We start from the raw sequence: 27,824 nt of genomic DNA, 5'->3' as shown, positions 1-27,824 counted from the left end.
TTCAGAGACAGGACGACTGGTTGCCATTGAAGGAAACATGAATGCGGCCAAGTACAGAGTTATCCTGGATGAAAACCTCTTCCAGAGTGCTCTGGACCTCAGACTTGGCTGATGGTTCACCTTCCAACAAGGCAATGACCCTAAGCACACAGCTAAAATAACAAAGGAGTGGCTTCAGAACAACTCTGTGACCATTCTTGACTGGTCCAACCAGAGCCCTGACCTAAACCCAATTATGCATCTCTGGAGAGACCTGAAAATAGCTGTCCACCAACGGTCAACATCCAGTCTGATGGAACTGGAGAGGATCTGCAAGGAAGAATGGAAGAGTATCCCCAAATCCAGGTGTGAAAAACTTGTTTCATCATTCCCAAGACGACTCATGGCTGTACTAGCTCAAAAGGGTGCTTCTACTCAATACTGAGCAAAGGGTCTGAATACTTATGACCACGTGGATATGTCAGTTTTTCTTTTTTAATACATTTGCAAAAATGTCTACATTTCTGTTTTGTTTTCAGTCAAGATGGGGTGCAGAGTGTACATTAATGAGGAAAAAAAATGAACTTTTTTTTTAATTTACCAAGTGGCTGAAATGAAACAAAGTGAAAAATTTAAAGGGGTCTGAATACTTTCTGTACCCACTGTAAGCAGGCAGCGTAATGCAGGTCAAGAAGTGCATGTTCCCAGAGAAATCTTTGCTACCACCCAGTTGAACTAGAACTATAAACCTAAATTGGAACATAAACTTTGGAAGCTACTATCTCTCCAGGAGAAAATAAAAACGGCTTTTCACTCAGCTCTGCAGCCACTATTCTATGATTTGACCAGTTTAATTTGCTCAAACTTGTGAAAGGTCTCTTTAAACCTTGGAGACTGTTAGAAATACAAAAGCATATGTTTTCTTTGTTCTCACCCAGCAATCAACTGAATCAAAGAGACACATAAGTTGGAGTTAGAGATACTCTCACATTTTGGAGGCTGTACTGAGATTTCCTGAACACATTCTGAGACCTGAAAAAAGGAACGTTTTTAAAGGAGAGAAGGAAAAACAAACAAAAAAAAAAAAAAAAACACGAGGTAAGCCTGTGTCTTACAGAGGTGCTCTTTATCTTTATAGAACTTCACCCAGTTAGTCTTAGGAAGATGATTTCAGAATTTAAAAGACCTTCCAAGGAATCTCTCCAATGAATGAAAATTTATGTCCTTGAAATTATTTTAGTGAGCGACTGAGTATCAAAAGAGAATGTATGAGGGTTCTGAATGCTTGATTTTCCAGAATGCCTTGCGGACAGACTCTTTGGAGGATAATGTTGATGAAAATAGCTTAAGTCAACAGTGATAATTTGCAGTACATAAGGCTATGTGCGCACGTTGCAGATTTGCTTGTGTATAATTCTGCGCAGATTGTCTCTCTTAGCAGAAAATGCAGTTGAAATTCCGCAGGGAATTGATGCATTTCTGATGCAGATTTTCATGCGGATTTGTAAGATAAATAAAGATGTAATGCAACTGCAAGGCAGTTGCATGCAACCTCCACCAGGGAGCACAGGTAAGGCCTCTTTCACACATCAGTTTTTTGCCATCAGTCACAATCCGTCGTTTGACAAATCTGTCGTAAAGTCTTTGTCCGTTGGCCGGGGACAATGGACAAAGTAACGTTTTTTGTGTATGTCGAAAAGTCGGACAGCGGCGGATTCTGCGCCGTCAGTCGTTGACTATAATGGAAGCCTATGGGCGCAGAATCCGTCGCTGTCCATCAAAAGACGGAATCCAGCGATGGATTCAGTTTTTGAAACTGAGCATGCTTGGAAAAATTTCTATTCGTTTAATTTAACCCATTTTTCCATTCAGGGACGCTCTCTAAAATTCTGTTCCTTTAAATTCCTGCGGCAGCTGCTTCAACGGATCCAGTGCATCAGTTTTTTTACAATCTGCACAGGATCCTTCTTTTATTATTAATAATAATAATAATAATTTTATTTATATAGCGCCAACATATTCCGCAGCGCTTTACAAATTATAGAGGGGACTTGTACAGGCAATAGACATTACAGCATAACAGAAATCACAGTTCAAAATAGATACCAGGAGGAATGAGGGCCCTGCTCGCAAGCTTACAAACTATGAGGAAAGGGGAGACACGAGAGGTGGATGGTAACAATTGCTTTAGTTATTTAGACCAGCCATAGTGTAAGGCTCGGGTGTTCATGTAAAGCTGCATGAACCAGTTAACAGCCTAAGTATGTAGCAGTACAACGCAGAGGGCTATTAACTGCATGAAGTGTATGAGAACATGTTGCGAGGAACCTGATTTTTTATTTTTTTTTTTTAATGATAGGCCAGACAGGGATCGTTAGGTTAATGCATTGAGGCGGTAGGCCAATCTGAACAAATGAGTTTTTAGGGCACGCTTAAAACTGTGGGGATTGGGGATTAATCGTATTAACCTAGGTAGTGCATTCCAAAGAATCGGCGCAGCACGTGTAAAGTCTTGGAGACGGGAGTGGGAGGTTCTGATTATTGAGGATGCTAACCTGAGGTCATTAGCGGAGCGGAGGGCACGGGTAGGGTGGTAGACTGAGACCAGAGGGGAGATGTAGGGTGGTGCTGAGCCATGGAGTGCTTTGTGGATGAGGGTAGTAGTTTTGTACTGGATTCTGCAGTGGATGGGTAGCCAATGTAATGACTGGCACAGGGTAGAGGCATCGGTGTAACGGTTGATGAGGAATATGATCCTGGCTGCAGCATTCAGGACAGATTGGAGCGGGGAGAGTTTGGTAAGAGGGAGGCCGATTAGTAGAGAGTTACAATAGTCCAGACGAGAATGAATAAGTGAAACAGTAAGAGTTTTTGCAGAGTCGAAAGTAAGAAAAGGGCGAATTCTAGAAATGTTTTTGAGATTGCAGATAGGAAGAGCGAGCTAGTGATCGGATGTGGGGGGTGAATGAAAGCTCTGAATCAAGGATGACCCCAAGGCAGCGGGCATGTTGCTTTGGAGTAATGGTGGAACCGCACACAGAGATGGCAATGTCAGGCAAAGGTAGGTTAGTAGAGGGAGAGAACACGAGGAGTTCAGTTTTTGACAGGTTCAGTTTCAGATAGAGGGAGGACATGATGTTAGAGACAGCGGTAAGACAATCACTGGTGTTTTCTAAAAAAGGTCGGCGTGATAACAGGAGAAGAGGTGTATAATTGGGTGCCGTCAGCATAGAGATGGTACTGGAAACCAAATCTACTGATTGTTTGTTTAATAGGGGCAGTATACAAAGAGAAGAGGAGGGGGCCTAGGACTGATCCTTGAGGAACCCCAACAGTAAGGGGAAGGTGAGAGGAGGAGGAACCAGCAAAACATACAGTGAAGGATCGATCAGAGAGATAGAAGGAGAACCAGGAGAGAACGGTGTCCTTGAGGCCGATGGAGCGGAGCATATTGAGGAGGAGCTGATGATCCACAGTATCGAATGCTGCGGAGAGATCCAAGAGAATAAGCATGAAGTAGTGACCATTAGATTTAGCTGTTAGCAGGTCATTAGAGACTTTAGTGAGGGCAGTTTCAGTAGTTTCAACACTTTGATGGATTGTGACTGATTCTAAAAAAAAAAAACAGATGCGTGAGAGAGGCCTAAGGGGAAAAAGGTAGCACTCACCGTGTAGCACCACAGTGCAAAGTGCGGATCGCCACTAGGAGGCGGCAGAGTAGTAAGATAGGCCGGTCAGCAACAAACAGGAAGAGGTCACAGCAATGCCTGTGGTCAGAGACAAGCCAGAAATCGGAACCAGACGGGAGAGCAGGATCCGAAACGAGAGACAGAAAACGTAGTCGGGGTATGAGCCAAAGAGTCAAAGCCAGATGGGAAACGTAGTAACAGAGATGGAAAGCAGGAGGCAGGGTTCAGAATTCAAGCTGAGTCATACACTGTAGGAAACCACCAAACACACTAAGTCAGGGATAGGGAACGGGTCAGCCACAAATACGGGTAGTCAGAGGCAGAAGGATCACTAGAAAAATACGGGTCAGCTGCTCAAGCCAGAGACTGGAACTATCACTGACAAATGCTACCAGAAATGGCACCAATAAATAGCCACCCACGAACCAAAGAGAGGCAGGAAAGGTTAACCCCATCATAACCAGGCCGAGGAAAGAAAAGCAAGAAGCAAACCCCAACCTGGATCACGACAGAACCTTCCCCCCAGGTTTCCCAGGATATTGAACATGAAAGGCCCAGATCAACCGATCCGCATGGACTGTTCCTGCTGAAACTCAGGACCGTAACCGTTCCAATGCACCTGATATTGGAGTGAGCGATGGACTATGCGAGAGTCCACAATCCATTCTACCTCATACTTATTTTGACCATCCACCGAAATAGGTGGCGGCGATGATGGAGATCCCCCTGAGGAAGACCAACAAAAAGCTCAAAAGAGCTTTAAGGAACACGTTGGGAATCCGTAGTCACAGGTGAAGGCGCAAACGGTAGGCCACAGGATTGACAATCTCGATAATATCATAAAAGGGCCAATGAACTTGGGCCTCAACTTAGCCAAAGAAACTTTAAGCTTAATATTCCTGGTGGACAACCATACCTTATCCCCAACCCGGAATACTGGCCCCACAGATCTTTTTTGTCAGCAAAGAATTTATACCTCCCCTGAGCCTCCCCAAATGTTCCTCTGAATCTCCTGCCACACCTCCCCCCAACTGTTGAACAGCTAGATCAGCCCCAGGACACCCTGAATCCAGTTGGAAAAATTCCCCAAAATGAGCGTTAAACCCATAATTACAGAAGAAAGGGGAGGTGCCCGTGGACTGATTAATGTGATTATTAAAAGCAAATTCAGCCACAGGCAAAGAAGAACACAAATTCTCCTGCCGAGCTGTGGTCAGACATCGCAAGATTTGTTCCAGGGACTGATTGGTCCTCTCTGTCTGACCATTAGTCTCAGGATGACATGCTGAAGGAAAGGTCAAACAGATACCCAACCTTTTACAAAAGGCCCTCCAAAACATGGACACAAACTGCAATCCCCTGTCTGAAACCACACTCACACCATGCAACCGCACCACATGTTCAACAAACAATTTAGCTAACGTCTCAGCATTAGGCAGACCTGTTAAAGGTGCCAAATGCGCCTGCTTGCTAAATCTGTCCACCACCACCCAAATGACCGTTTTACCACTAGAAGGAGGAAGATCGGTGATAAAATCCATGGACAGATAAGTCCATGGTCTATCAGGAATTGGCAATGGCACCAATTCCCCAGCCGGCCGGCTATGGGAGTTCATTGCACGAGCACATACATCACAGGATGACACAAACTTCCCCACATCTGAGGCCAACGTGGACCACAAAATGTAGAAACAGCTTTACGGGTAGCCAAGATTCCAGGATGCCCGCTCAGGGCTGAATCATGAAACTCCCGGAGTTTCCTGGCAACGACGGAGGGGCAATTGTTTGGGCCTCACACGAATCATCCGCTCCAATACCGAAGATACCCCAGCTACCACTACACCGTGCTGAAGAATGGAGGAAGGAGGTTCAGGAGGTGATATTAGGTCCAGACTACGAGACAAGACCTCAGCCTTGACATTTTTAGAACCGGATCGAGAGGTAATAGAGAATTGAAACCGCGAGAAGAAAAGTGACCATCATCTGTCTCGATGTCAACCTTTTAGCAGACTATGTAAGCCAGATTCTTATAATGTGTAAATAACAGTGATTCGATGGACCGCCCCCTCCAAAAAACGCCTCCATTCTTCAAATGCCAATTTAATGGCTAGTAACTCTGTTACCTACATCATAATTATTTTCTGCAGAAGAGAATTTCTTCGAGAAGAGGGCACAAGGTCTTAAATTAGTCAAAGTGGTAGGTCCCTTGGACAATACCGCCCCCACCTCCAAGGCGTCCACCTCTACAATAAACGATTCAGATGGATCTGGTTGAATCAATACAGGGCAGACATAAATCATTTCTTTAATGCCGGAAATGCTGCTGCTGCTGGAGCAGGCCAACTCTTGATATCAGACCCCTTTCGGGTCAAATCGGTGAGGGGTTTGACAATTTGAGAAAACCCCCTTATAAATTTCCTATAATAATTAGCGAACCCCAAGAACCTCTGAAGGACTTTAAGATCTCTGGGTTGTACCCAGTCCACAATGGCTTGATCCTTTCTGGGGTCCATATGAAACCCCTCAGAAGACAAGATGAACCTCAGAAAGGGCAATTCCTGAACCAAAAACAAACATTTCTCTGGTATAGCAAAAAGACAGTTCTCCCGAAGCCTTTGGATAAACTACCAGGAAGCGCCCAAGGAAGTCAGAAAAGACACGGTTGATAAAATTCTGGAAAACTGCTTGCGCATTAGTCAGACCGAAAGGCATAACCAAATTTTCAAACAACACTTCAGAATTGAGGAATGCGGTTTTCCACTCATCCCCCTCCCGTATACGGATAAGATTGTATGCCCCTCAGAGCTCCAATTTGGAAAACCACTTGGCCCCAATTAGTTATATAAATCAGGGATAAGTGGGAGGGGGTAAGCATTCCTCGCAGTAATTTTATTTAGCTCTTGGAAATCGAGGCATGGACGCAAACCACCATCTTTTTAATTTTTTTTTTTTTTACAAAAAAAACGCCAGCCCCACAGGAGACACCGAGTGGGGCGAATATGCCCTTTACGGAGATTCTCAGAGATGTATTCTTTCAGGGCGGCTTGCTCAGGACCAGACAGATTATACAAACGGGCCTTGGGCAATTTAGCATCGGGAATAAGCAATCAAATGGGCGGTGTGGTGGTAAAATCTCAGCCTCTTTTTCAGGGAACACATCCTCAAAGTCCTTCAAGTACTCCGGAACACCCTACAGACTGACGGATGACAGACATAGTAGTAAGTCAATTATCAGAACAATTAGGTCCCCCACTTAATATCCCAGGACCCCCAGTCAACAATCGGGTTATGCAGTAGTAACAAAGGAAACCCTAACACCAGACCAGCAGGGAGATTATCCAAGACAAAACATGACAAACTCCTAGTGTAGGGCCCCCACCTTGAGGATGAATTCTTCAGAAATAAAATGGTCACCATCCTTGGTGAGAGGTGGAGAATCCATGGCCACAATCTTTATGGGAGTCTCTAAGGCTAGGTTCACATTGCGTTAGGGCAATCCGTTTAGCGCTAACGCAATGTTTTTTTCGGGGCCGCGTTTAGGGGTCGCGTTAACGTCCCTGCTCTAGCAGATCCCCGATCTGCGAGAGCGGGGAACGGACCTCGGGAGCGCCGCGGACGCTGCAAGCAGCGTCCGCGGTGCGTCACAAAAGAACAGCACATCGCTAGCGCGAGCCGAAAAAGGCACGCGCTAGCGATGCGCTACAGGTGAAATTTACATTGCTGTCAATGGGTGCGCTAACGGACCCGTTGCACGGCGTTAATTGCGACATTTTCGCCGTGCAACGCTGTCCGTTAGCGTGCACACATTAACGCAATGTGAACCTAGCCTAACCTAACTGTCCCTAACTTACAGATGGCCACCAGTTTAGATTCAATCAGGTTCAGGGATGACCCACAGTTCACAAAAGCTGTAGTAGTAGTAGTAAAACAGTTCTAAACACCAAGTTCCACTTTTAACAGTACTTTGAGGAATGAGGAAAAAGGTACCTGTGAGTCTGGGCAACCGCCTCGGTAGTTACCCAGACTTAGGTGTTTCCCAACATCTTGGGAGTAGGAGGACAGGAGGGACAGTCCTTCTTCCAATGTCCTGCGGCACTGCAGTAAAAACAAAGTTTACCCTCCCATCGACATCTCCTCTCCTTCTCCTTGATGGTGATGGTCCCTACTTATATTGGCTCAGAAGGTTGTGAGGGTTCTGGCTTAACCGGAAGGAAAGGAGCCTCCCGATGCACAACTACTCTCTCCCGTAACCTCCGATCCATGCGAACAGTCTGAGTCATGGCCTCTTCCAGAGAGCTGGGAGGAAGATGGAGAGCCAGAGAGTCCTTTAAATGATCAGACAGTCACCTCTGGAACTGACACATGAGTGCGGAGTCATTCCAGGACACCTCTGGGGACCATCGCTGAAACTACGAACAGTACCATTCGGCAGAGAGCTTTCCTTGAGATGGACACCATTATGGGTCTTCTTCCAATCTGATTCAGTCTGGTTCATCATAGACGAGGCCCAGAGCCTCAAAGAACCTGTCCACAGACATTGTCTCAGGGGCAGTCGGGTTAAGGAAAAAGCCCAAGACTGTGGACCCTCCCTCAATAAAGATATACAGTAATTATCCCCACCCGCTGACTCTCATCCCCTGAAGATAGAGCTCTAAGGTAAAATAGTAGTTTGCAACCCACCCTGAACAAGCGGAGATTCTCCTTCTCGCCAGAGGTGTCAGGGAGTTTCACTGAAGGTTCAGGAGAGTGCAGAAACAAGTCAGTCACCTCACCAGACTTACTGACGAAGGGAGACCCCATCTTAGCTGTCTCAGCCATTTTTCTCTGCACCTGATTCTGGGAAGTAACCAAAGCCCTGTGCTCCACAGATAACTCCTGCATCATCTGAGTAAGGTTAACCACTTGGTCAGCCAGAGTACGGAGCGGATCCATACCAGAGAAAGGTATTATAACTTTTTTTTTTTGTCAATATGGCCACATGATGGCTTGTTTTTTTGCAGGTCGAGTTGTACTTTTGAATGCCACCATTGGTTTTAACATATTGTGTACTGGAAAACGCGAAAAAAATTAAAAATGCGGTGAAATTGCAAAAAAAAAAAAAAAAAAAAGTGCAATCCCAGAGTTTTTTGTTTTGCTTTTTTGCCATGTTCACTAAATGCAAAAACGGACCTCACATTATGATTTTCCAGGTCATTACAAGTTCATAGATACCAAACATGTGTAGGTTTTTTGTTTTTTTTTATCCAAGTGGTGAAAAATGTTTCCAACGTTTGTTAAAAAAAAAAGAGAAAAGAAAAATTGCGTCATTTTCCGATACCCATAGCGTCTCCATTTTTTGTGATCTTGGGTTGCGTGAGTCCTTAGTTTTTGCGTACCGAGCTGATGTTTTTAACTACCATTTTGGTGCAGATACGATCTTTTGATCGCCTGTTATTGCATTTTAATGCAATGTTACGGTGTCCAAAAAAACGTAATTCTGGTGTTTTGACTTTTTTTCTTGCTATGCCATTTAGCTTTATACAGTACTCCATGTGCGGTCTAACCAGGGATTTGTACAGAGACAGTATAATGCTCTCATCATGTGTATCCAGACCTCTTTTAATGCACCCCATGATCCTCTTTGCCTTGGCAGCCGCTGCCTGGCACTGGCTGCTCCAGGTAAGTTTATCATTAACTAGGATCCCCAAGTCCTTCTCCATGTCAGATTTACCCAGTGGTTTCCCGGTTCAGTGTGTAATGGTGATATTGATTCCTTCTTCCCATGTGTATAACCTTACATTTATCATTGATAAACTGCATCTGCCATCTTTCGGCCCAAGTTTCCAACTTACTGAGATCCATGTGAAGCTGAATACTATCTTCTTTTGTATTGACTGCTTTGCATAGTTTTTTGTATCATTGCAAATATCGATATTTTACTGTGTAAACCCTCTACCAGATCATTAATAAATATGTTGAAGACAATAGGTCCCAACACCGACCCCTGCGGTAGCACATTGGTCACAGCGACCCAGTTAGAGAATATAGCATTAATAAACACTCTCCGATTTCTATCACTAAGCCAGTTACGTACCCATTTACACACATTTTCCCCCAGACCCAGCATTCTCATTTTGTGTACCAACCTCTTGTGTGGCACGGTATCAAACGCTTTGGAAAAATCAACATATACCACATCCAAAGACTCATCTTGGTCCAGTCTATAGCTTACCTCTTCATAAAAGCTGATTAGATTGGTTTGACAGGAGCAATTCCTCATAAACCCATGCTGATATGGAGGTAAACAGTTATTCTCATTGAGATAATCCAGAATGACATCCCTCAGAAACCCTTCAAATATTTTCCAACAATAGAAGTTAGACTTACAGGCCAATAATTTCCAGGTTCACTTTTAGAACCCTTTTTGAATATTGGTACCACATTTGCTATGTGCCAGTCCTGTGGAACAGATCCCGTCGCTATAGAGTCCCTAAATATAGGAAATAATGGTTTGTCTATTACATTACTTAGTTCTCTTCGTACTCGTGGGTGTATGCCATCCGGGCATAAGAGATCATTTCTATCCCCTTCTTCATAAATTGAGAGTGGGTCTCTTTTATTCCACTGAATTTTCTTTTCTGATTGTGATGACTAACAAATTGGAACAAATGAAAACTGAGAATGTTGTTGAAACCCCAATTGCTAGTGCAGATTTTGAGCTTTCAGTAGATGACTCCAGGTATTACCATGAAGGAAGTCCATACATGGGATATGTGGTAACAACCTTGGAACATGTGTTGATGCAGGAAGAGGAGCTGAAGACACTTGCTACATTGGTGTACAATGGGAGAAGATCAGACACAAAACATCTACAAAATTTCAGGTACACTTTGGAGTGGCACATGACTATAGACTCATCTAGAAGATTAGGAATTTCATTAGGACCTTCAGCAAGCCTATATGTAATGCTGGAAGTATTTTTTAATGGATCTAGAGCTACCTTAAAAAGGTGGCCATTATCACAGTCAAGGCTTGCATGAAGGAAAAGACTAGGGAAGGCTCAGGGTAGTACCCTGGCAGATACTGATGCTAGAGTGGTAATATGCCACTACCAAATTATTATGTATGTAGGGTGCAACAGGATGTCTGTGGACTTCGAGCTGTTAGGTAAAGGACAGCAGCAGTCTACAGAAAGATGCAAAAGTAAGGGAGCAACAAGTGTGTGCAATGTGGGGAGATTGGGAGAAGGGTATTGACTTCACTCATCCTGATGAGCCATTTAAAACATGATCCAAGTGATTACGCTAAAGAAGCCATGCAAGTATGGTGAATCATCATTGGCTAGCACTAGAGTTAATCAGGCTGCTGTTGCATGTCTCTGCCTGTGCCCTCAACAATCCAGGAAAAACTGTCAAGAACCCTGAAGGACGCAACCCAAGGCAATTCTACTAATTTCAGCGACTGCAGATTGATTTCATACAGTAGCACAATAAAGGAACATATGAGTACGCCCTTGTCTGTGTGGATCTCTTTTCAAGATGACCTGAGGCCTGCCCTTGGGCATAAACAACCACGAAAACTCTAGCCAAGAAGCTGATGTCTAAAGTGGTCTGTCAATATGGGGTTGTCGGTGGTAACAGAATGCGACAGGGGAACATGTCATAGGAGAAGTACTGGGAAAGATTTTAGAGGACTTAGGAATACAGCATACATTGTACATCCTATACCATTTTCAGACCAGTGAAAAGAATGTGACACGTAAGTTAAAGATTCTGAAAATGGTTGCACATAGCAGGAAGCCATGGACTGAATGTCTGCCAGTAGCTTTATACTGTATTTACTCAGAACTAGAGATTAGCAGATCCTTCTGCCCAACCCCGGTCTGCATCCGTGCTCTCAGGCCAAGGATAGGTGCTAAAGGTGCTAATTTCTTTACTCTCCGGGACCCCAGGCTCGGCTTATGATTAGTCAGGCAGGTGAGATGTCACCTGAGCAGCACCTAGATGACATCACGCCAGTTAGGTACATCAAATGCCATGCCGGAGAACTCGGAAAGGTCAGTAAATTGTGCAGCTCCTGTCCACGACCCTCCTGTGCACTTTATCAGCTTATGTATTATATGCGCAATGAATTCTTATGTAAATCACGAAATCGCATGTTTTTTGGGATCTATATATGCATGATGTATTTACAGTATGTGATTGATGATAATGACATTGTAATTGCTTGCCAACTATTTACATATGCACATTTTTCCTTCACCTATTGACCCACATAGGCCAATAAAATCCACTTTTTTTGCATAATCTATTTCAGTGCGGCCTCTCTTTCTATCAAGTAAATTTATATATTTTTTTAAATATTTACAGACAAAGAAATAAAAGATTATTAAACAAGAACAATTACAACCCCTTCCCACCACTCCCCTCCCACAAGAAACCCACCCTTCCCAACTCCCCTATTACACACAGTGCCACATAAAATCAAGACGACAATGCAAATGTATAGAGCGGAGAATCGATGCAGCTCAATCTGACTTTGGATATACCGAGTCAGACCATATGGCATACATGTGTTCCAAGTACAGTAACATGTTACATACTAAATAATATACATTAAAGACCTTGTCCACTACAATGTGTATGGGCAGATCAATGTAAACCTTGAAGTAAGGCTTTGTTCAAATACCTTGCGATTCCAAATGTGCCTGTGAGTGGCGCTTTCAGTGTCCGCTCATCCCCATCACATCACAGCAGCAGAGTCCGGTGAGGTCACGTCAACTTCCAGAACTGGAAGCTAGCCCGGCATCACCAAGGCTGAACCCAGACAACTCAAGTGACTGGGCTATGGGCAGCACTTCTCCATGCATCACAGCCCAGCACCACGCGCACTGCATAAGCTTTTTTATTTTTATCCGGGCCAAGCGTGGGGTATGAGAAGGAGTTGTCCAAGTAGTGGAATTCTATAAAGGGAACCTGTCACCCCCAAAATCGAAGTTGAGCTAAGCCCACTGGCATCAGGGGCTTATCTACAGCATTCTGTAATGCTGTAGATAAGCCCCTGATGTATCCTGAAAGATGAGAAAAAAAGAGTTTAGATTATACTCACCCAGGGGCGGTCCCGCTGCGGTGGGTGTCGCGGTCCGGTCCGGCGCCTCCCATCTTCTTACTCTCACATCCTCTTCTTGTATTCACGCTGCAGCTCCGGCACAGGCGTACTTTGTTTGCCCTGTTGAGGGCAGAGCAAAGTACTGCAGTGCGCAGGTGCCGGGCCTCTCTGACCTTTCCCGTCGCCTGAGCACTGCGGTACCTTGCTCTGCCCTCAACGGGGCAGACAAAGTATGTCTGCGCCGGAGCCGCAGCGTGAAGACAAGAGGATGTCCTCGTAAGAAGATGGGAGGCCCCGGACCGGACCGCGATGCCCATCGGATCGGACCGTACCGGGACCGCCCCTGGGCGAGTATAATCTAACCTTTTTCTCATCTTTCAGGATACATTGGGGGCTTAGCTCAACTTCGATTTTGGGGGTGACAGGTTCCCTTTAATGTTGTCAGGAAAGATGGAAGCTTGGATTAGGGATTAATGATGCATGGCAAGGTTATAAAGTCTATTTTTTATGCAAATATTTCTTTCAACTCCGCTACATTATAACTGAGAGTTTTAATAGACAATCCAAAAAAACATTAATCAAAGGGAACGCTAAATGTTCTCCTGTTTTATAGCCAGCTCCCTACACACACACACACACACACACACACACACACACACACACACACACACACACACACACACACACAACTTTTCACAAGCCAACAGAGGTGTCAATAGGTGACATATGCAATGCTATATTGTACAGGAGGATGTTGTAAAGTTTTTGCACATACTTTGAGGACTGCATGAAGGAGGCAACAAGAAAAAGTGGGCATTATTTTGGCAAACTCCCCTGCCCCACGCACAAAGATGCAACAGAAAAGTTTTATCGTATGCGATGGTCGTTTCACTTTAAGGCCTCATTCATACATATATCGTAATTGTTTCAGAATTGTTTCAGTATTTTTTTGCAACTATTTACATATTTGCAACTATTACATTTTTGTATTGTAACTTTTTAGATCATGTTTTTTTTCTGGCAGTATTTAATTTCTATAGAGAAACCTGGGAATGGGAAAAAAAAAAAAAAAAAAGAAAGAATCATGCCAGTCCTGAGTATGTAAACTATTCAATATTTTTTATAGTCTTTAAAGTAACACGTGGCCACAGCAATACAGCAGGTCTTTTTTAAATTTGAATGATTAATTCACATACATACACACTATTTGCAGAAAATGTTAAAGAAGGCAAGTAAACAAAGGAAAAATATAAAAATGTGAACAAAAAATTACATACAAAACCTATTCACTGGAGTATGCCAAACATTAAAACCTTTAGTAGATGGTCAGATATTTTTTAGCAAGTCAGCAATATGAACATCCATAGAAATCAATAGAAAAAACAACCCAATAGGTGAGATGCCAGAAGCAAGTTTCTAGGTGGTTTGACTAACTGACTCCTGAGATTTACCCAGACTGGCTACAAATAAAAAATGTCATTCACACCCCCCTATGTTCCCTTCTTGGAAAATTCTCATTATGGAGAGCTCTGGGATCACCTAGTCTACAATGCTGTTTGCCAGCTAGGCACAAATGTAAATACTTTTAGTCATCAAATTGTAGTAGTTCAATAGTACGCTAGAAAATTACATCTGATGAACGGACAATTAATATAACCCCTTCACTGGTCACATCTATTTCTATAGTCTCCAGTGGTGATGAGCGACCTTGCTTGGATAAGGAGTTATCCGAGCGTAGTCGTGTGTTAGTCGAGTGTCTTCGGGATGCTCGAAAAACATATTTGAGTCCCCGTGGCTGCATGCCTTGTGACTGTTCGACAGCTGCAACACATGCAGCGGCGAGACATGAAGGCGCAGGGAATCAAATATATTATTCGAGCACGCCAAAGTTACTAGGTTAGCACATGAGTATGCTCGGATAACACCTAATCAGAGCTCGTTCGCTCATCAGTAGTCTCCAGCCATATCTTTAAAGGAGGTATTCCAGGACTTCACAAAAACAACAACAAATTTACCTAAATACTAACAGGCAGGTAATTGCAACTTACCTACCTGTTGTGCATGGTGCGGTTCTTCCCCGGCACAGAGTGATCACAGACCACTGGAGATTCAGCTCCCTCTACTGACACGACGGAGCGTGACTGTGGTGTCATTCTGACAGCCGGCTCCCTCAGTGAGATAGCGGGCATCTGACTGTCAATCAGAATGACATCGGAAGTCCTGCACCGCTGACAGAATGCAGCAGAAAAGAAGCTTCCACTCTGTAGACGTGACGTCAGTAGAGGCTTCTGAATCCCCGTCACAGAGTCGTCACAAAACAAGAACGGCGCCGCGCACAACAGGCAGGTCAAAAAAATCAGTTAAGGGAAATAGAGAGTATTTCAGAGAACAACATAACTGGCTGCCATCGCGCATCCATGATATCCATGGTTTGGGCAGCCTGATTCAACTAGCAGATTCCTTCTAAACTTAGAAAATGTCATAATGGCCTACCAATGGATAAAAGCTGCCGCAGCTCATTTCAGAAGGGGTTGGCCTCCGATGAGAGAAATCCTTTAGTAATGTAATGACATTAGTATGTTATATAATGACACCTACCTCATTCCTTCGGTGGAGTTATTCTGGTGATTCCGATAAAGCTGTGGAACTCCAAGCATAGCCTCAGTAAACACGGCCAGAAACCCCAGGCCTTCTACATAGAGTACAGAGTCCAGAGACAGGTAAGTGATGTACCCGGTCACTGCAGTGAATGCCAGCACACACTGCACGTAGTCCACAAATCTGCTCCAGTGCCAGAAGAAGTTCACATCAAAGTCTAAACAAAAAAAAACATACACCACATTAGATTCTTTGAAATAACCACATCCCAACAATACAACAGATACTGCAACATTGGGACACAGGGAAAGTTTAGTTAAAATAATACTCAACAAAATGTACAATACATCACAAGAGTGAGTTCACCCCTCACATTTTTGTAAATATTTTACTATATCTTTTCAGGGGACAACACTGACGATAGGACACTGACACAATGTGAAGGAGTCAGTATACAGCTTGTACAACAGTGTAAAATTTGGTGTGCCCCATAAATAACTCAACACAGCCATTAATGTCCAAACTGCTGGCAACAAAAGTGAGTACACCCCTAAGTGAAAATGGCCGAAGTGTCAAAACTTTGTGCGGCCAGCATTAACGCTGCCTTAACGCTCTTGGGCATGGAGTTCACTAGAGATTCACATATTGCCACTGGAATCCTCCTACATGAAGACATCATGGAGCTGGTGGATGTGCAGGACCTTGTGCTCCTCCACCTTCTGTTTGAGGATGCTCCACAGATGCGCAATAGGGTTTAGGTCTTGAGACATGCTTGGCCAGCAGGGCTGTGGAGTTGGTAAGACAAACCTACGACTCCGACTCCACAACTCCAACACCACAGCCCTGTTGGCCAGTCCAGAACCTTTACCTTCAGTTTCTTAGCAAGGCAGTGGTCGTCTTTGTAATATATTACTAGAGAACAGAGACTCAAACCACTGAAGTGAAAAAAAAATTAATGGAATGGCAAAATGTTCAGACCCTTTCAAGGCTGACAGAAGAACTCTGCATTATTAGAAGAATACAACGACAGAGGTAACATTTCTAACCCAAGTTAAAGGGGTATTCCCATCTCTAAGATCCAATCCCTATGTATAGTAGACATAATAATAATATCAAATATCTACAATTAGAAATGTAGTATAGTTCTTCTAATTTACTATGTCACTTATTCCATGAGCAGGGTATTTCAGTAGCTTAGATATTCATGGTTAAGACAACCATCATTTAGTTAAATAACTAATTATATGAGTGATTGTAACCATGGATACCTAAGATTCTGCAATGCCTGCACATGGGGTAGTGATATAGCAAATCTGAAGAACTATACTGCATTTCTAATTGGAGGTATTTGCTAATATTATTATTACACCTACTACATTGGAATTGGATCTTTGAGATGGGAATACCCCTATAGGATATCCACAAACCAACACACTGTGGTGACCTGAGATGTGGCCCTTTAGTCCACATCTGCCTTTATATATTCTAAACTGAACCAAAAACAACATTATGGGTTGCAGAATATGGTGACAAACCAATTTTTCATTAAGTTTCTAATTTTTGAAATGCAGAAAAACCAGCACTATAAAAACTTGCCGTAATTATACTGATTCACAGATAAAGTTAACATGGCAATTTAACAGCACACAGCATACTATAAAAACAATGTGCTCTTTTCTCCAGTCCTTGTTTCAGAACAGTATATAGTAAAATTAAATGGCAGCAATCAAAACTACAATTCCTCACGCAAAAAACAAGTCTTCATGCAGGTAAGTCATTGACAAAAAAATAATATATGGCTAATGGAAGACGAGAGGGTTGAAAAAAGGAAAACAAAGAATAAAAAAAGCCACTAGGGAAGAGTTTAATGAATACAGCTTATCTATAGAGCTCAATAATAAGACTACATTCCTACAGGCAGTGTCTGCAGGCAGCTAAAACGTTATAATTTCATAGTGTATGTTCTAGCTCTGCATTAGAAAACCTAATTTCTGAACACAGCTCAAACTAAAAAATAAAAAAAAATCACAGAAAAGTAAATCCTAAAATTGTTAGTGTTAAAAGGTGGGGCAGTTGTTGACTTATTGTTAATGCAAATATTAAGCAAATGCATCAGTAATTCCAATATGGTCTGATCAAGAGGCAGGCATTTGTAATGGGCACACAGAAAGGTGAATATTGTTGTATACACTTATTTATATACAACCCCCAGAGCCCTTCCTCCCGACTTCCCAGCCCTCCACCTTCAAATCCAACTTGTCCACCATTACAGAAGATCAACTCTCCACTCTACTCTCAAGATCGCATCTCACCACCTGTGCACTTGACCCGCTTCCATCCCACTTCATCCCAAACCTCACCAAAGTCTTCATCCCAACCCTAACTCATCTCTTCAACCTATCACTAACAACTGGTGTTTTCCCCTCAAGCTTTAAACATGCCTCAATCACACCTATCCTCAAAAAACCTTCTCTCTTGACCCATCCTCTGTATCTAGCTATCGCCCTATATCACTTCTCCCTTATGCCTCCAAACTACTGGAACAACACGTCTACCTTGAACTGTCCTCCCATCTCTCTTCTTGCTCCCTCTTTGACCGCTTACAATCTGGCTTCCAGTCACACCATTCCACTGAAACTGCCCTAACTAAGGTCACCAATGACCTCTTAACCGCCAAGAGCAAGCGACACTACTCTGTCCTCCTCCTCCTCGACCTGTCGACTGCCTTTGACACAGTGGACCATTCCCTATTATTACAGACCCTCTCATCCCTTGGCATCACAGACTTGGCCCTATCCTGGATCTCATCATACCTAACAGACCGGACATTCAGCATCTCCCACTCACACAAGACCTCCTCACCTCGCCCCCTATCTGTCGGAGTCCCACAAGGTTCAGTCCTTGGGCCCCTGCTCTTCTCCATTTACACCTTTGGCCTGGGACAGCTCATAGAATCTCATGGCTTCCAGTATCACCTCTATGCTGATGACACACAGATCTACATCTCTGGACCAGATATCACCTCCCTACTAACCAGAATCCCTCAATGTCTGTCCACTATTTCATCCTTCTTCTCCGCTAGATTTCTGAAACTTAACATGGACAAAACAGAATTCATCATCTTTCCCCCATCTCGCGCGACCCCCCAACGAACCTATCCATTACAGTGCATGGCTGCCCACTCTCCCCAGTCCCACAAGCTCGCTGCCTCGGGGTAATCCTTGACGCTGATCTCTCCTTCAAACCACATATCCAAGCCCTTTCCACTTCCTGCCGACTTCAACTCAAAAGTATTTCACGAATCCGTACATTCCTCAACCAAGAATCTGCAAAAACCCTAGTCCATGCCCTCATCATCTCTCGCCTTGACTACTGCAACCTCCTGCTCTGTGGCCTCCCCTCTAACACTCTCGCACCCCTCCAATCTATTCTAAACTCTGCTGCCCGACTAATCCACCTGTCCCCCCGCTATTCCCCGGCCTCTCCCCTCTGTCAATCCCTTCACTGTCTCCCCATTGCCCAGAGACTCCAGTACAAAACCCTAACCATGACATACAAAGCCATCCACAACCTGTATCCTCCATACATCTGTGAACCTGAAGACCCACCTCTTCCGACAAGCCTACAACCTGCAGTAACCACCGATCAACCAAACCGCTGCATGACCAGCTCTATCCTCACCTACTGTATCCTCACCCATCCCTTGTAGATTGTGAGCCTTCGCGGGCAGGGTCCTCTCTCCTCCTGTACCAGTTATGACTTGTATTGTTTAAGAATATTGTACTTGTTTTTATTATGCATACCCCTACTCACATGTAAAGCGCCATGGAATAAATGGCACTATAACAATAAATTTAAAAATGTATACTATTATTATTATTATTATTATTTATTATTTCCTTTTCAGATTTTGAAGGCTATTTTTGCAATACAAGTGAATATTATTAATATCAAAATTTCCAGATTCATTTTGTGACTGCGGTTAGTCACTTAATAATGGCGTATACTTCCATGAATTAGCCATGTAAAAATTAGGAGAAGCAATGGAAGTTTTTGTATAAAATGTAAACAAATTTTATTAGTACCAATACACACAATTTAAAAACAAGCACATATCCAATACTGAAAGTGCAAATAACAAAAAAGTGCAAATATCAAAAGACACCAGATTATAAGATCTGCCGCACAATAGCTAGTATATCAATGCTGTTATATAGTACTTTAAGGTGCAGACAAGACTCTCCTAAAAAATGCCCAGGAGGTAATAGCCCTATTAATAATAAACCGTCATTTTGACCATAATCCCTCACTTATCCCCATCTAAGGGGTTTCCATCGACCGGTACACCAGTTTAAATAAGGCTGCAACCATAACAAGTGCCCCATACGGTGGCCCTGGCAATAGGTATATTAGGAGGGCATGTCTCACCTCGTGCTAGGTAGTAGACCTCTGCACGCACCCCAAGTGCATATTATTGCTGGACAGAAGAAAATCTTTACTTGTAATAACCAGCTCTTCCCAGGTAATTTCACACCCAATTAAAGACACTAGGGTAACCTCATCCACATACTGCATTGTGGGGGACAGGAAATCACAGTAACTACACATCAATCTAAGACAGGTTTGTCATGGCTAAATCAGAAGTTTAAGCGTAGGCTCCATTGTGCATGAAATATTACATTTTGGCACAGATTCATCCAGACCGGTGTTTCGTACCACGTTGAGCAAAATGCATCAAATTAATTTATAGCCGTTCAGCGCCACAAGAAATGTATTCTAGTCTCTTTCCTTAATTCTTGCCACGCTTTGGATGTAAAATAGGGATGAATTTGCCAGCAGCCTTTTGCCATGTCCTTTCCATACTACGTTTAACCCACTATTCAAAAAAAAAAATCAACAGTAGGTCGGGAATGGGTTAAACACACTTAAATTCGCAAAATTTTGTGCAACTGCGAGTTGCAAAAGATATAACATGTCAAGCAGATTTACACAGGAAAACTGGCAGAAAATATTTGAAGAATTGGGCCCTATGAGTTGTTTTTTTGGGAAGACAAAAACTTCAGAAAACCCATGTAGCAGGCAATGTATATCGCAACACACAACTCTGAATGAAATTAACAGTAAAAGAGAACTGGTCACTACTCTTTTACCGTGATTGCCAACTTCAGCATAATGTGGCTAAAGAAACAACCAATTCCCCCCCTTATAGACTCCTTTGTGGAAATATGGGTTTCTAAATTTTACTGTATCCAATATGCAAGTTTCCCCTTCAACCAAGGGGGACAATTACTTTTTCCCCTCTATGATCCTGCCAATCATAAGCAGGCAGTGTCATACTAGAGGGGTGGGGAGAAGCAAGCAAAGTAAGTATAGTGTTGAAGCAGCATACCGCATCATGGGACCAGCTCTTGTCACATATGACACAATGGACCTGCAACAGCTGTCAGGATGTTATATGCCAATACATGTAGTAAGTCCAGAATGTTGGATGTGACAAGAGCAATGCCATGATGCCCAGCACTTCACGCTGTAACTCCTCCTCTCCTGGTCCTGGCATTGTAATGACAGGAAGCAACGTCAGTGAGTTCTCAACATGGCCAAGTGAGACATCAAGTCTCACCAGGAAATGCTGAAATGCTTGTCTTGGAATGCTCTGTGAGCTTTTGCTTTTTTTTCTCCCCCTCTATGGCACTGCTTTTTGTGATTGCACAACACCGTAGAGCAGGGATGGGGAACCTCAGGCCCACGACGGACCTCAATGTCTTTGTATCCGGCCCTTGGGCAGATTCCTGAAGACCGCAGTGCTTGGGTCGACAGCCCTGTCATTTCTTCTTGCTCTGTGCACGCAGTGTTTCAATTAATGCTTCAACTCCATTTTGATGAGATAGGTGCAAATAGAAAAAAAGTTGTCATAAAAGTCCTCTAATGTGGTCGTCCAGTACCTTGAGATTGATGACCTATCCTTATGGTAAGGTATCACTGTCAGATTGGCCATGGTCCCGACGACCCATCGATCAGCTGTTATTAGCTCTGGCAATCAGCGGTGTACAGAGCGGAACAGCATAGCTTACTGACGTGTAGCTAAGCTCCAGTGTACGGAGCAGTGATCCATTTTGTATACAGTTTATATGTTGCTGCCAAAATAGCGGATCATGGGGTTGTTGGGTGTTAGACCCCAATGAAGTATTGGACAACCCTTTTAAATTACAAAATACAAAACAACATTTGTCGCTCACTTGAGTTCAATAAAGCAAGACTTTTCAAGACGGTAAAATATTAAAATATACTGCTAGTGTGGGCAGAATCCATGTTTTCATCACTGCATTTATGACCGAATCCAAATATCATAGCAAGTGTTTCACGCCAGCAGACGTCTCCATCTGGATTGCCTATTTATCTTCATAGTTTGCCATTATTAGTTGTAGACGCTGTTATTTGATAACGGAAGATTACACCTCAGAAAGCAATATCCGGAAAATGACAAAGGACGAGGTCATCTCTCAAACATTGACCAATGTGCACAAGCTATGAGGAGTGATATTTATTTCGAGAAAACCACTGAAAATCTATTTCTAAATTGACACCATTTTTAATTAAACTAAAAGGAGAATATGATCCCAATTGAGGAAATAACTTGTGGCATTTCAGCAAATAATGTCATGTCAATTATTTGCCTTCTGCCAAGTCACATAGGTTAGAGAAGAGAAGTTTGCACAGCGATACCATCGACTACATCCTCATCAGTTTCAGAGAAAACATTGATTACAACAAAACAGACTTTGATTGCAGCTTTTTGGTTACCGTACCCTGCTGCATAACAAATTCTGGAGGGAAAACCCTTAGGCTACGTTCTTAGCTCCACTTCGGATCACCTGGAGAGATGCCGTGGGAATAACATTGGAAAGAAGCGGAGGAGTAGCACATTTCACGCTTTCCAAAGCAAAAGGCTGAAATTCACACCTACATCCACAGCATTAACTGACATGCTACTGATCTCAAACCCACAGCTCATGTCAATGTACGATATCTATATGAGGATCCTTAAAATCTGCTGCACTATGATGGCAATGTAGGAGGCAGCCGATTTTACACAATAGAATGCAGTGGGACATTCGCTGTTTTCACAGTGTGGGACCTTATCTAAAAAGGAAATAGGAAATAAAAAAAATACATATGTCAAAAAAAAAAAAAAAAAAAAGATATTAAATATAAAAAAAACCTTTTGTCAATCGTGACAAATCAAAGAAAAACAAGTATCAAGTATTAAAAACAGCCCAAATTGCCAGCACTATCTGGACCAGGGCTGGATCTTCTCCGTATTCTACCTCTGAACAAGACTCATACAACAATGCATTTTGGCAAGGTACAAAACGAGCAATGAAGTCCATGGAGCCATCTCAAACAGAGCTTCAGACATGTTTAAAATTGGAATATATAAACCTTACTAACCTTTAAAATTATCAACTATTCCAACTATTCTGGAAAGATCACTGCAACATCCTCTCTGTGTCTTCCCATCTAAATATTCTTCACCCCTCCACTCCATCCCTAACGCCGCAGTTTGATTAGTCCATCTCTCCCCTTATTATTCATTTGCCAGTCTCTTCTCTGGCTCCCCACTGCTCAGAGAATCCAGCTCAAAATACGAATACTGACATTAGAAGCAATCCTTATAGGGAACCTGTCAGCAGGATTTCACACCACAAACTATTTATAATGTTCAAGTAGCTCTTTGAAAGACAAGTTACAGAGCAATCAGCATTTTAATTGTCACTCCAGCTCTATTCTCCGCCTAGTGCAGCTTCTTCCTGCTTGACTGACAGCTCCTTTGCCTGAAGTAATACACAGCACAGAGGATGTCAGTGGCGGCATTGGGCAGGGAAAAAAGCTGGAGTGACAGAAGCTTCAGATGCACAACAGCTCTTCAGCCTGATATGGAGATCAATTAAAATGCGGACTTCTCAAAGATAAACTGGCCATGTAAAGGTATTGCTGGACTTATCTTTGTGGGTGAAATCCTGCTGACAAATTCCCTTTAACCTGTCTACTACATAAATTTACTCTCGCTACCAAACGTCACACAATCTCTGATCTTCATAAGGTGTCCTTCTCTGCTGTCCTCGTCTCTTCCCCGCAACGGTCCCCAAGATTTCACCTTTGCCTTCCCCCATACTCTGAAAATCGACGAGAGTATAAGGAAAATGACTTCAAAACAGAACCGGAAAACTCGTCTGATAAAGAACACCTACAACGTGCCATAACACTGCTGGCCTCGCAGAGCCATGTTTGTAGCCATTAGCCTCTCCTATTGTATATCCTTCCCCCTTGCAGATTATAAGTCCTCATGGGCAGGGTCCTCACTCCCATTGTACATGTCTTTAACAAACCTGTTATATACTGGCAATATTTGCCGTGTTGATTAAACACGTTCTGAATACATATCTTATAGCATCACTGATTTCAGAGAGCTAACTAATGATAATTCAAGCTTCACTGTCCTTGCTGGTCTCAGGTCCTGAGCAAAGCCCGCCTTCTTCCCCGTCTCTGCATTACCTGTACAGGAAAGGTGCTGGCTTAGCTATTAAAATTAGACTCTAAGCCAGCCTCCTACATAAAGTGATCTCCGTACTGGGGGGGGTGGGGGGGTGGAGCCCTCTTCTGTGTTTAAGAAAGTGGAAGAGATCTGCAACCAGTGGCGACTGTGGAACAACGAAAATTTAACCACTTTGTTGTATATATTCGATTTATAAAAAAGCCTTTGTGATTGTGGACCTACTTTAAGTGTAGTTTTTTGGGGTTTTTTTTTTTTAGAAGGATTGGCGCATATATTCACCCCTCCCACTTCTCCAAAAGGAAAAAAAAAAAAAAGGAAAAAATAGAAATAAATGAAAATGTACAATTTTCATACATTATTTTCTCCACATATGCTAAGAAAATCTGTCAGATTGGAGAGAATGTACAGTTATTTCAGAATTTATATATTTAGAGACGTTTAACTCACAAACTAGGAGAGTGAAGTAGAGAAAAGTACAACACACTTATTTAGAGGAGAGAAATATCTATGGAAGGTCTAGATATCTGCGTGAATACAAAGCTTCTGACCCTTGTGGAAATGTGTGAATTATCTTCATTTTCTAAAAGAGAAAATAAAATATGGTATTATTTTTACATAATAGAAATGTTATAATGAGTGTAATTGAATGTGAAATTACACCCATTCAACTATCACCTTAACTCCCACAGACGGAACTTTTAGATCCTCCATCATTCCGAACAATAGCTCAGGAAAGTTTAGCACATTCAATCACATAAAACCTTAACAATAGTGCAAAGAAGTCATTTGTATCACAAAGTGTCGCTGTTAGATACAAATTATTGACATTTTATTTAACTGTGCAGCTCTTAAAGGGGTTTTCCACTTTTATAAAAGTGGACCTCATGCGACCCAATAGGCTGTGGTGATGTAGACAGCATATATTTAGTAGACAGGGCTCAATCAATTGATTTTTACTTGCTTCATTGCAATTGACATTTAATGTATTTTTCAGATAAGACGCACTTTTTTCCCAAAAATTTAGGAGGAAAACAGAGGTAAAGAGGCAGCTGCGTTGGAGCGGGGTCACAGAAGACCGGCAGTGGCAGAGGTGGGGCAATGCTGAGGGCCCCAGGGGGTGTCTCGGTGGTGCAAGACTGCGGACCCTGGGCTCACAGAAAATGTTAGCGGTGAGCGGTGTCCCTGCATTTCCCTGCGGTAACTGCAGGGAAATGGCCACTGGAGTTGGCGCATGTGCACATATAGATCTTGGCCTGTAAGATCTCAATCATGCGTTGCCTCAGGAAGCCATTTTCCTGAAGCCCACTGCAAGAAAATAAATGGGAACTGTGAGGTTATGTGCACACGTAGAAAGGAGCTCTGCGGATTTTTCTGCAGCGGATTTTAGAAATCCGCAGGTAAAAGGCCCTGCGTTTTACCTGCGGATTTACCGCGGTTTTTATGTGGAATTTGTGCGGATTCCACCTGCGGATTCCTATTATGGAGCAGGTGTAAACCGCTGCGCAATCCGCACAAAGTATTGACAAGCTGCGGAATGTAAACCGCAGCGTTTTCACGCGTTTGTTTCCACAGCATGTGCACTGCAGATTGCGTTTTCCATAGGTATACATGGTACTCTAAATGCATGGGAAACTGCTGCGGACCCGCAGCTGCAGAAACGCTGCGGATCCTCATCAAAATCCGCAATGTGTGCACATAGCCCGAGGAACCCTGCTCATCGCATGCATTTTTTTCACAGTCCAGGGGCCAACAGCCTTGCACAGTCGGGACAAGCCTTCTCCAAGCCCAGTGCCTACAGCATAGCCTCACTCCTGCTGCCATCACCTACTTCCTGCAGCAGCAACCCTGCCTCCAGTGACCCCGCTCCACCACTGCTGCCCTACAGGACTATGACGCACCACCATTCATGTAAAAACAAGTTTTCCTATTTTCCTCCCCAAAATTTGTGGTGCGTCTTTTGATTCGATGCATCATATAGTGCGCAAAACATTTGTGTTTTTGTATTGTTGTCTTGGGCATCGCCACCAAAATAATATCAATGAAAAATCAGTTCAGGGCACATAGCAACAAGCCCTCACTCAGCTCCATCAACTACAAAAAAAAAAAAAAAAAAAGTTATGTTTCTCTGATACAAACAAAAAAAAATTATATATTTATATATATATATATATATATATATATATATATATATATATATATATATATATATATATATATATATATATATATATATATATATATATTTATATTTATTTTTTTCTTTTTTTTTTTTTTTAATTACAGAAAAAAGTTATGGCTATTGGCAACAGGAACAATGGTATAGCCATTCACCGAGGGCTTCCAGCATTTTTACCAGCACAGATAGTAATTGCAGCTCGTTTTGACCATAGCTTGATATCTCTGGCATTCGTATCAATAGTTATTGCTGGGGACGGCGCAGTTACCACTACCGTTGATTGTACTGACATTAAAGTGGAGCTGGTTATTTCCAGTACAACAGTCTGACATGCCTGAGCGAGATGCATAATATTGAATTTTATTTTTAGCTGCTTTCAGGTTGTTTGGGGTGTACTTAAGATGTGGGAGTTAATGTCGTTTGCAAGACAAAGATGAAAACTGAAAATGACAAACCCGACACAAAATTCTACAAGATTTTAAAATAGCAGAAAACTGAATGAAGCACAAGGCAACGCAATGTACATGACAGCTTGCTAGTACGATCGCTCCATCCCCACACGGTATGCATACTGTCGGAAACACATCCCACTTACAACTGGTGATCGGGTGCTGACAATGATATGTATGATGGATAAACTATCCAATCAGCTGATGAACAAGTGGTTAATTAGTGGAGTATTTACAAGGGGCAAGCATCGGAAACACGTATTTTCACAAACACTCATTCACCATTGTAAATTGACCTAAAAAGTACATTTCTCTTGCAGTTATCACTATAGGGAAAATGAAAATATATGGCTAACCATGTTTTCTGCTGAGAACGGCTCACGGCCAGAGGTGACCCACATTTTAATGAGATAACCCCTTCAAATGTGTTTTTTTTCCTACATTTTATTGAAGGAAGAAAAAAAAAAAGAAAAAGTGATGGTTTTATTAACTTCCAAGTATGTGGGATACAGATAGTGGCTCAGTTGTCTTGAATAGGCCCAGGTCGAAGGTCTCTTCAGCATTTACTTATTTAAATTGAGGGTTTCCATCAACGCCAAATCTAAGAGTCATTTGGTAGATTTAGGTAGGTTAGTCTGATAGATGCCAAACCGGTATTGTGTAGTCTTGTAAATCTCCTCTATAGTGGACCAAAAGTAGGAAATTACTATATGTAGGATTTAGGCCACGCCACTGAGAGGGAACAGTTTGGTTAGTCTTTTCCTTCATGCAAGTCTCCAACCTGTGGCTTTGGTGGAGCCACAGGAGGCTCACGACCCGTGATGTCTGGCTCACAGCTGTAGGCCAACTTGGTGCAAGCACTAGGTCTAGAAAAGAGCAATGAAGAGAAGGTCTCCTCCTGAAGGTGACTTTTGTAAGTTGCCCTAAACATAAGAGCACTTCTGTCTGCATACTTACTGGGGGGAAGGCATAAATATTGTAATCTGGAGATATGATACTATGGTTAGAGGGGTGTTGAAGCTGGATGCAGTAGTGTGGGGCACTTCCTGTGAGAATTCCAATTAGGGTAAAGTAAAGGAAGCAGGTCAGCAGTAGTCAACAGAGTTGGATCCTCATCCACTCCCCAATCTATATTGGATGACAAGCTCTATAGAGATTACATGGTTTAAGCCCCTTATTCTTGAAATGAAATCCAGGTTACCAAAAATTGGGAGTACCGGGGACAGTTCAGGGAAGATGGAAGACCTGGAGAAAAATTCTAAGTACAGCATAAATAGAAGTGTCCATGGTGC

The 27,824-nt window shown here is 42.8% G+C and overlaps 1 protein-coding gene across 2 annotated transcripts in view; it reads right to left on the bottom strand.

The window, feature by feature from the left end:
- SLC66A2 (solute carrier family 66 member 2) overlaps positions 1 to 27,824 on the bottom strand; it is a 174,243-nt gene that overhangs the window by 51,560 nt on the left and 94,859 nt on the right. For both annotated transcript variants that reach the window (XM_077270030.1, XM_077270031.1), the window contains one exon: positions 15,354 to 15,570. In XM_077270030.1, coding sequence (XP_077126145.1) covers positions 15,354 to 15,570 — 217 coding nt within the window. The remainder of the gene's footprint in view (positions 1 to 15,353; positions 15,571 to 27,824) is intronic.

This window comes from Ranitomeya variabilis, chromosome 6, assembly GCF_051348905.1.
Source record: "Ranitomeya variabilis isolate aRanVar5 chromosome 6, aRanVar5.hap1, whole genome shotgun sequence".
In the NCBI taxonomy this organism is placed as follows: Eukaryota; Metazoa; Chordata; class Amphibia; order Anura; family Dendrobatidae; genus Ranitomeya; species Ranitomeya variabilis.
The sequence above is the reverse complement of the archived record's forward strand: the minus strand, read 5'-3'. Positions and strand labels throughout refer to the sequence as shown.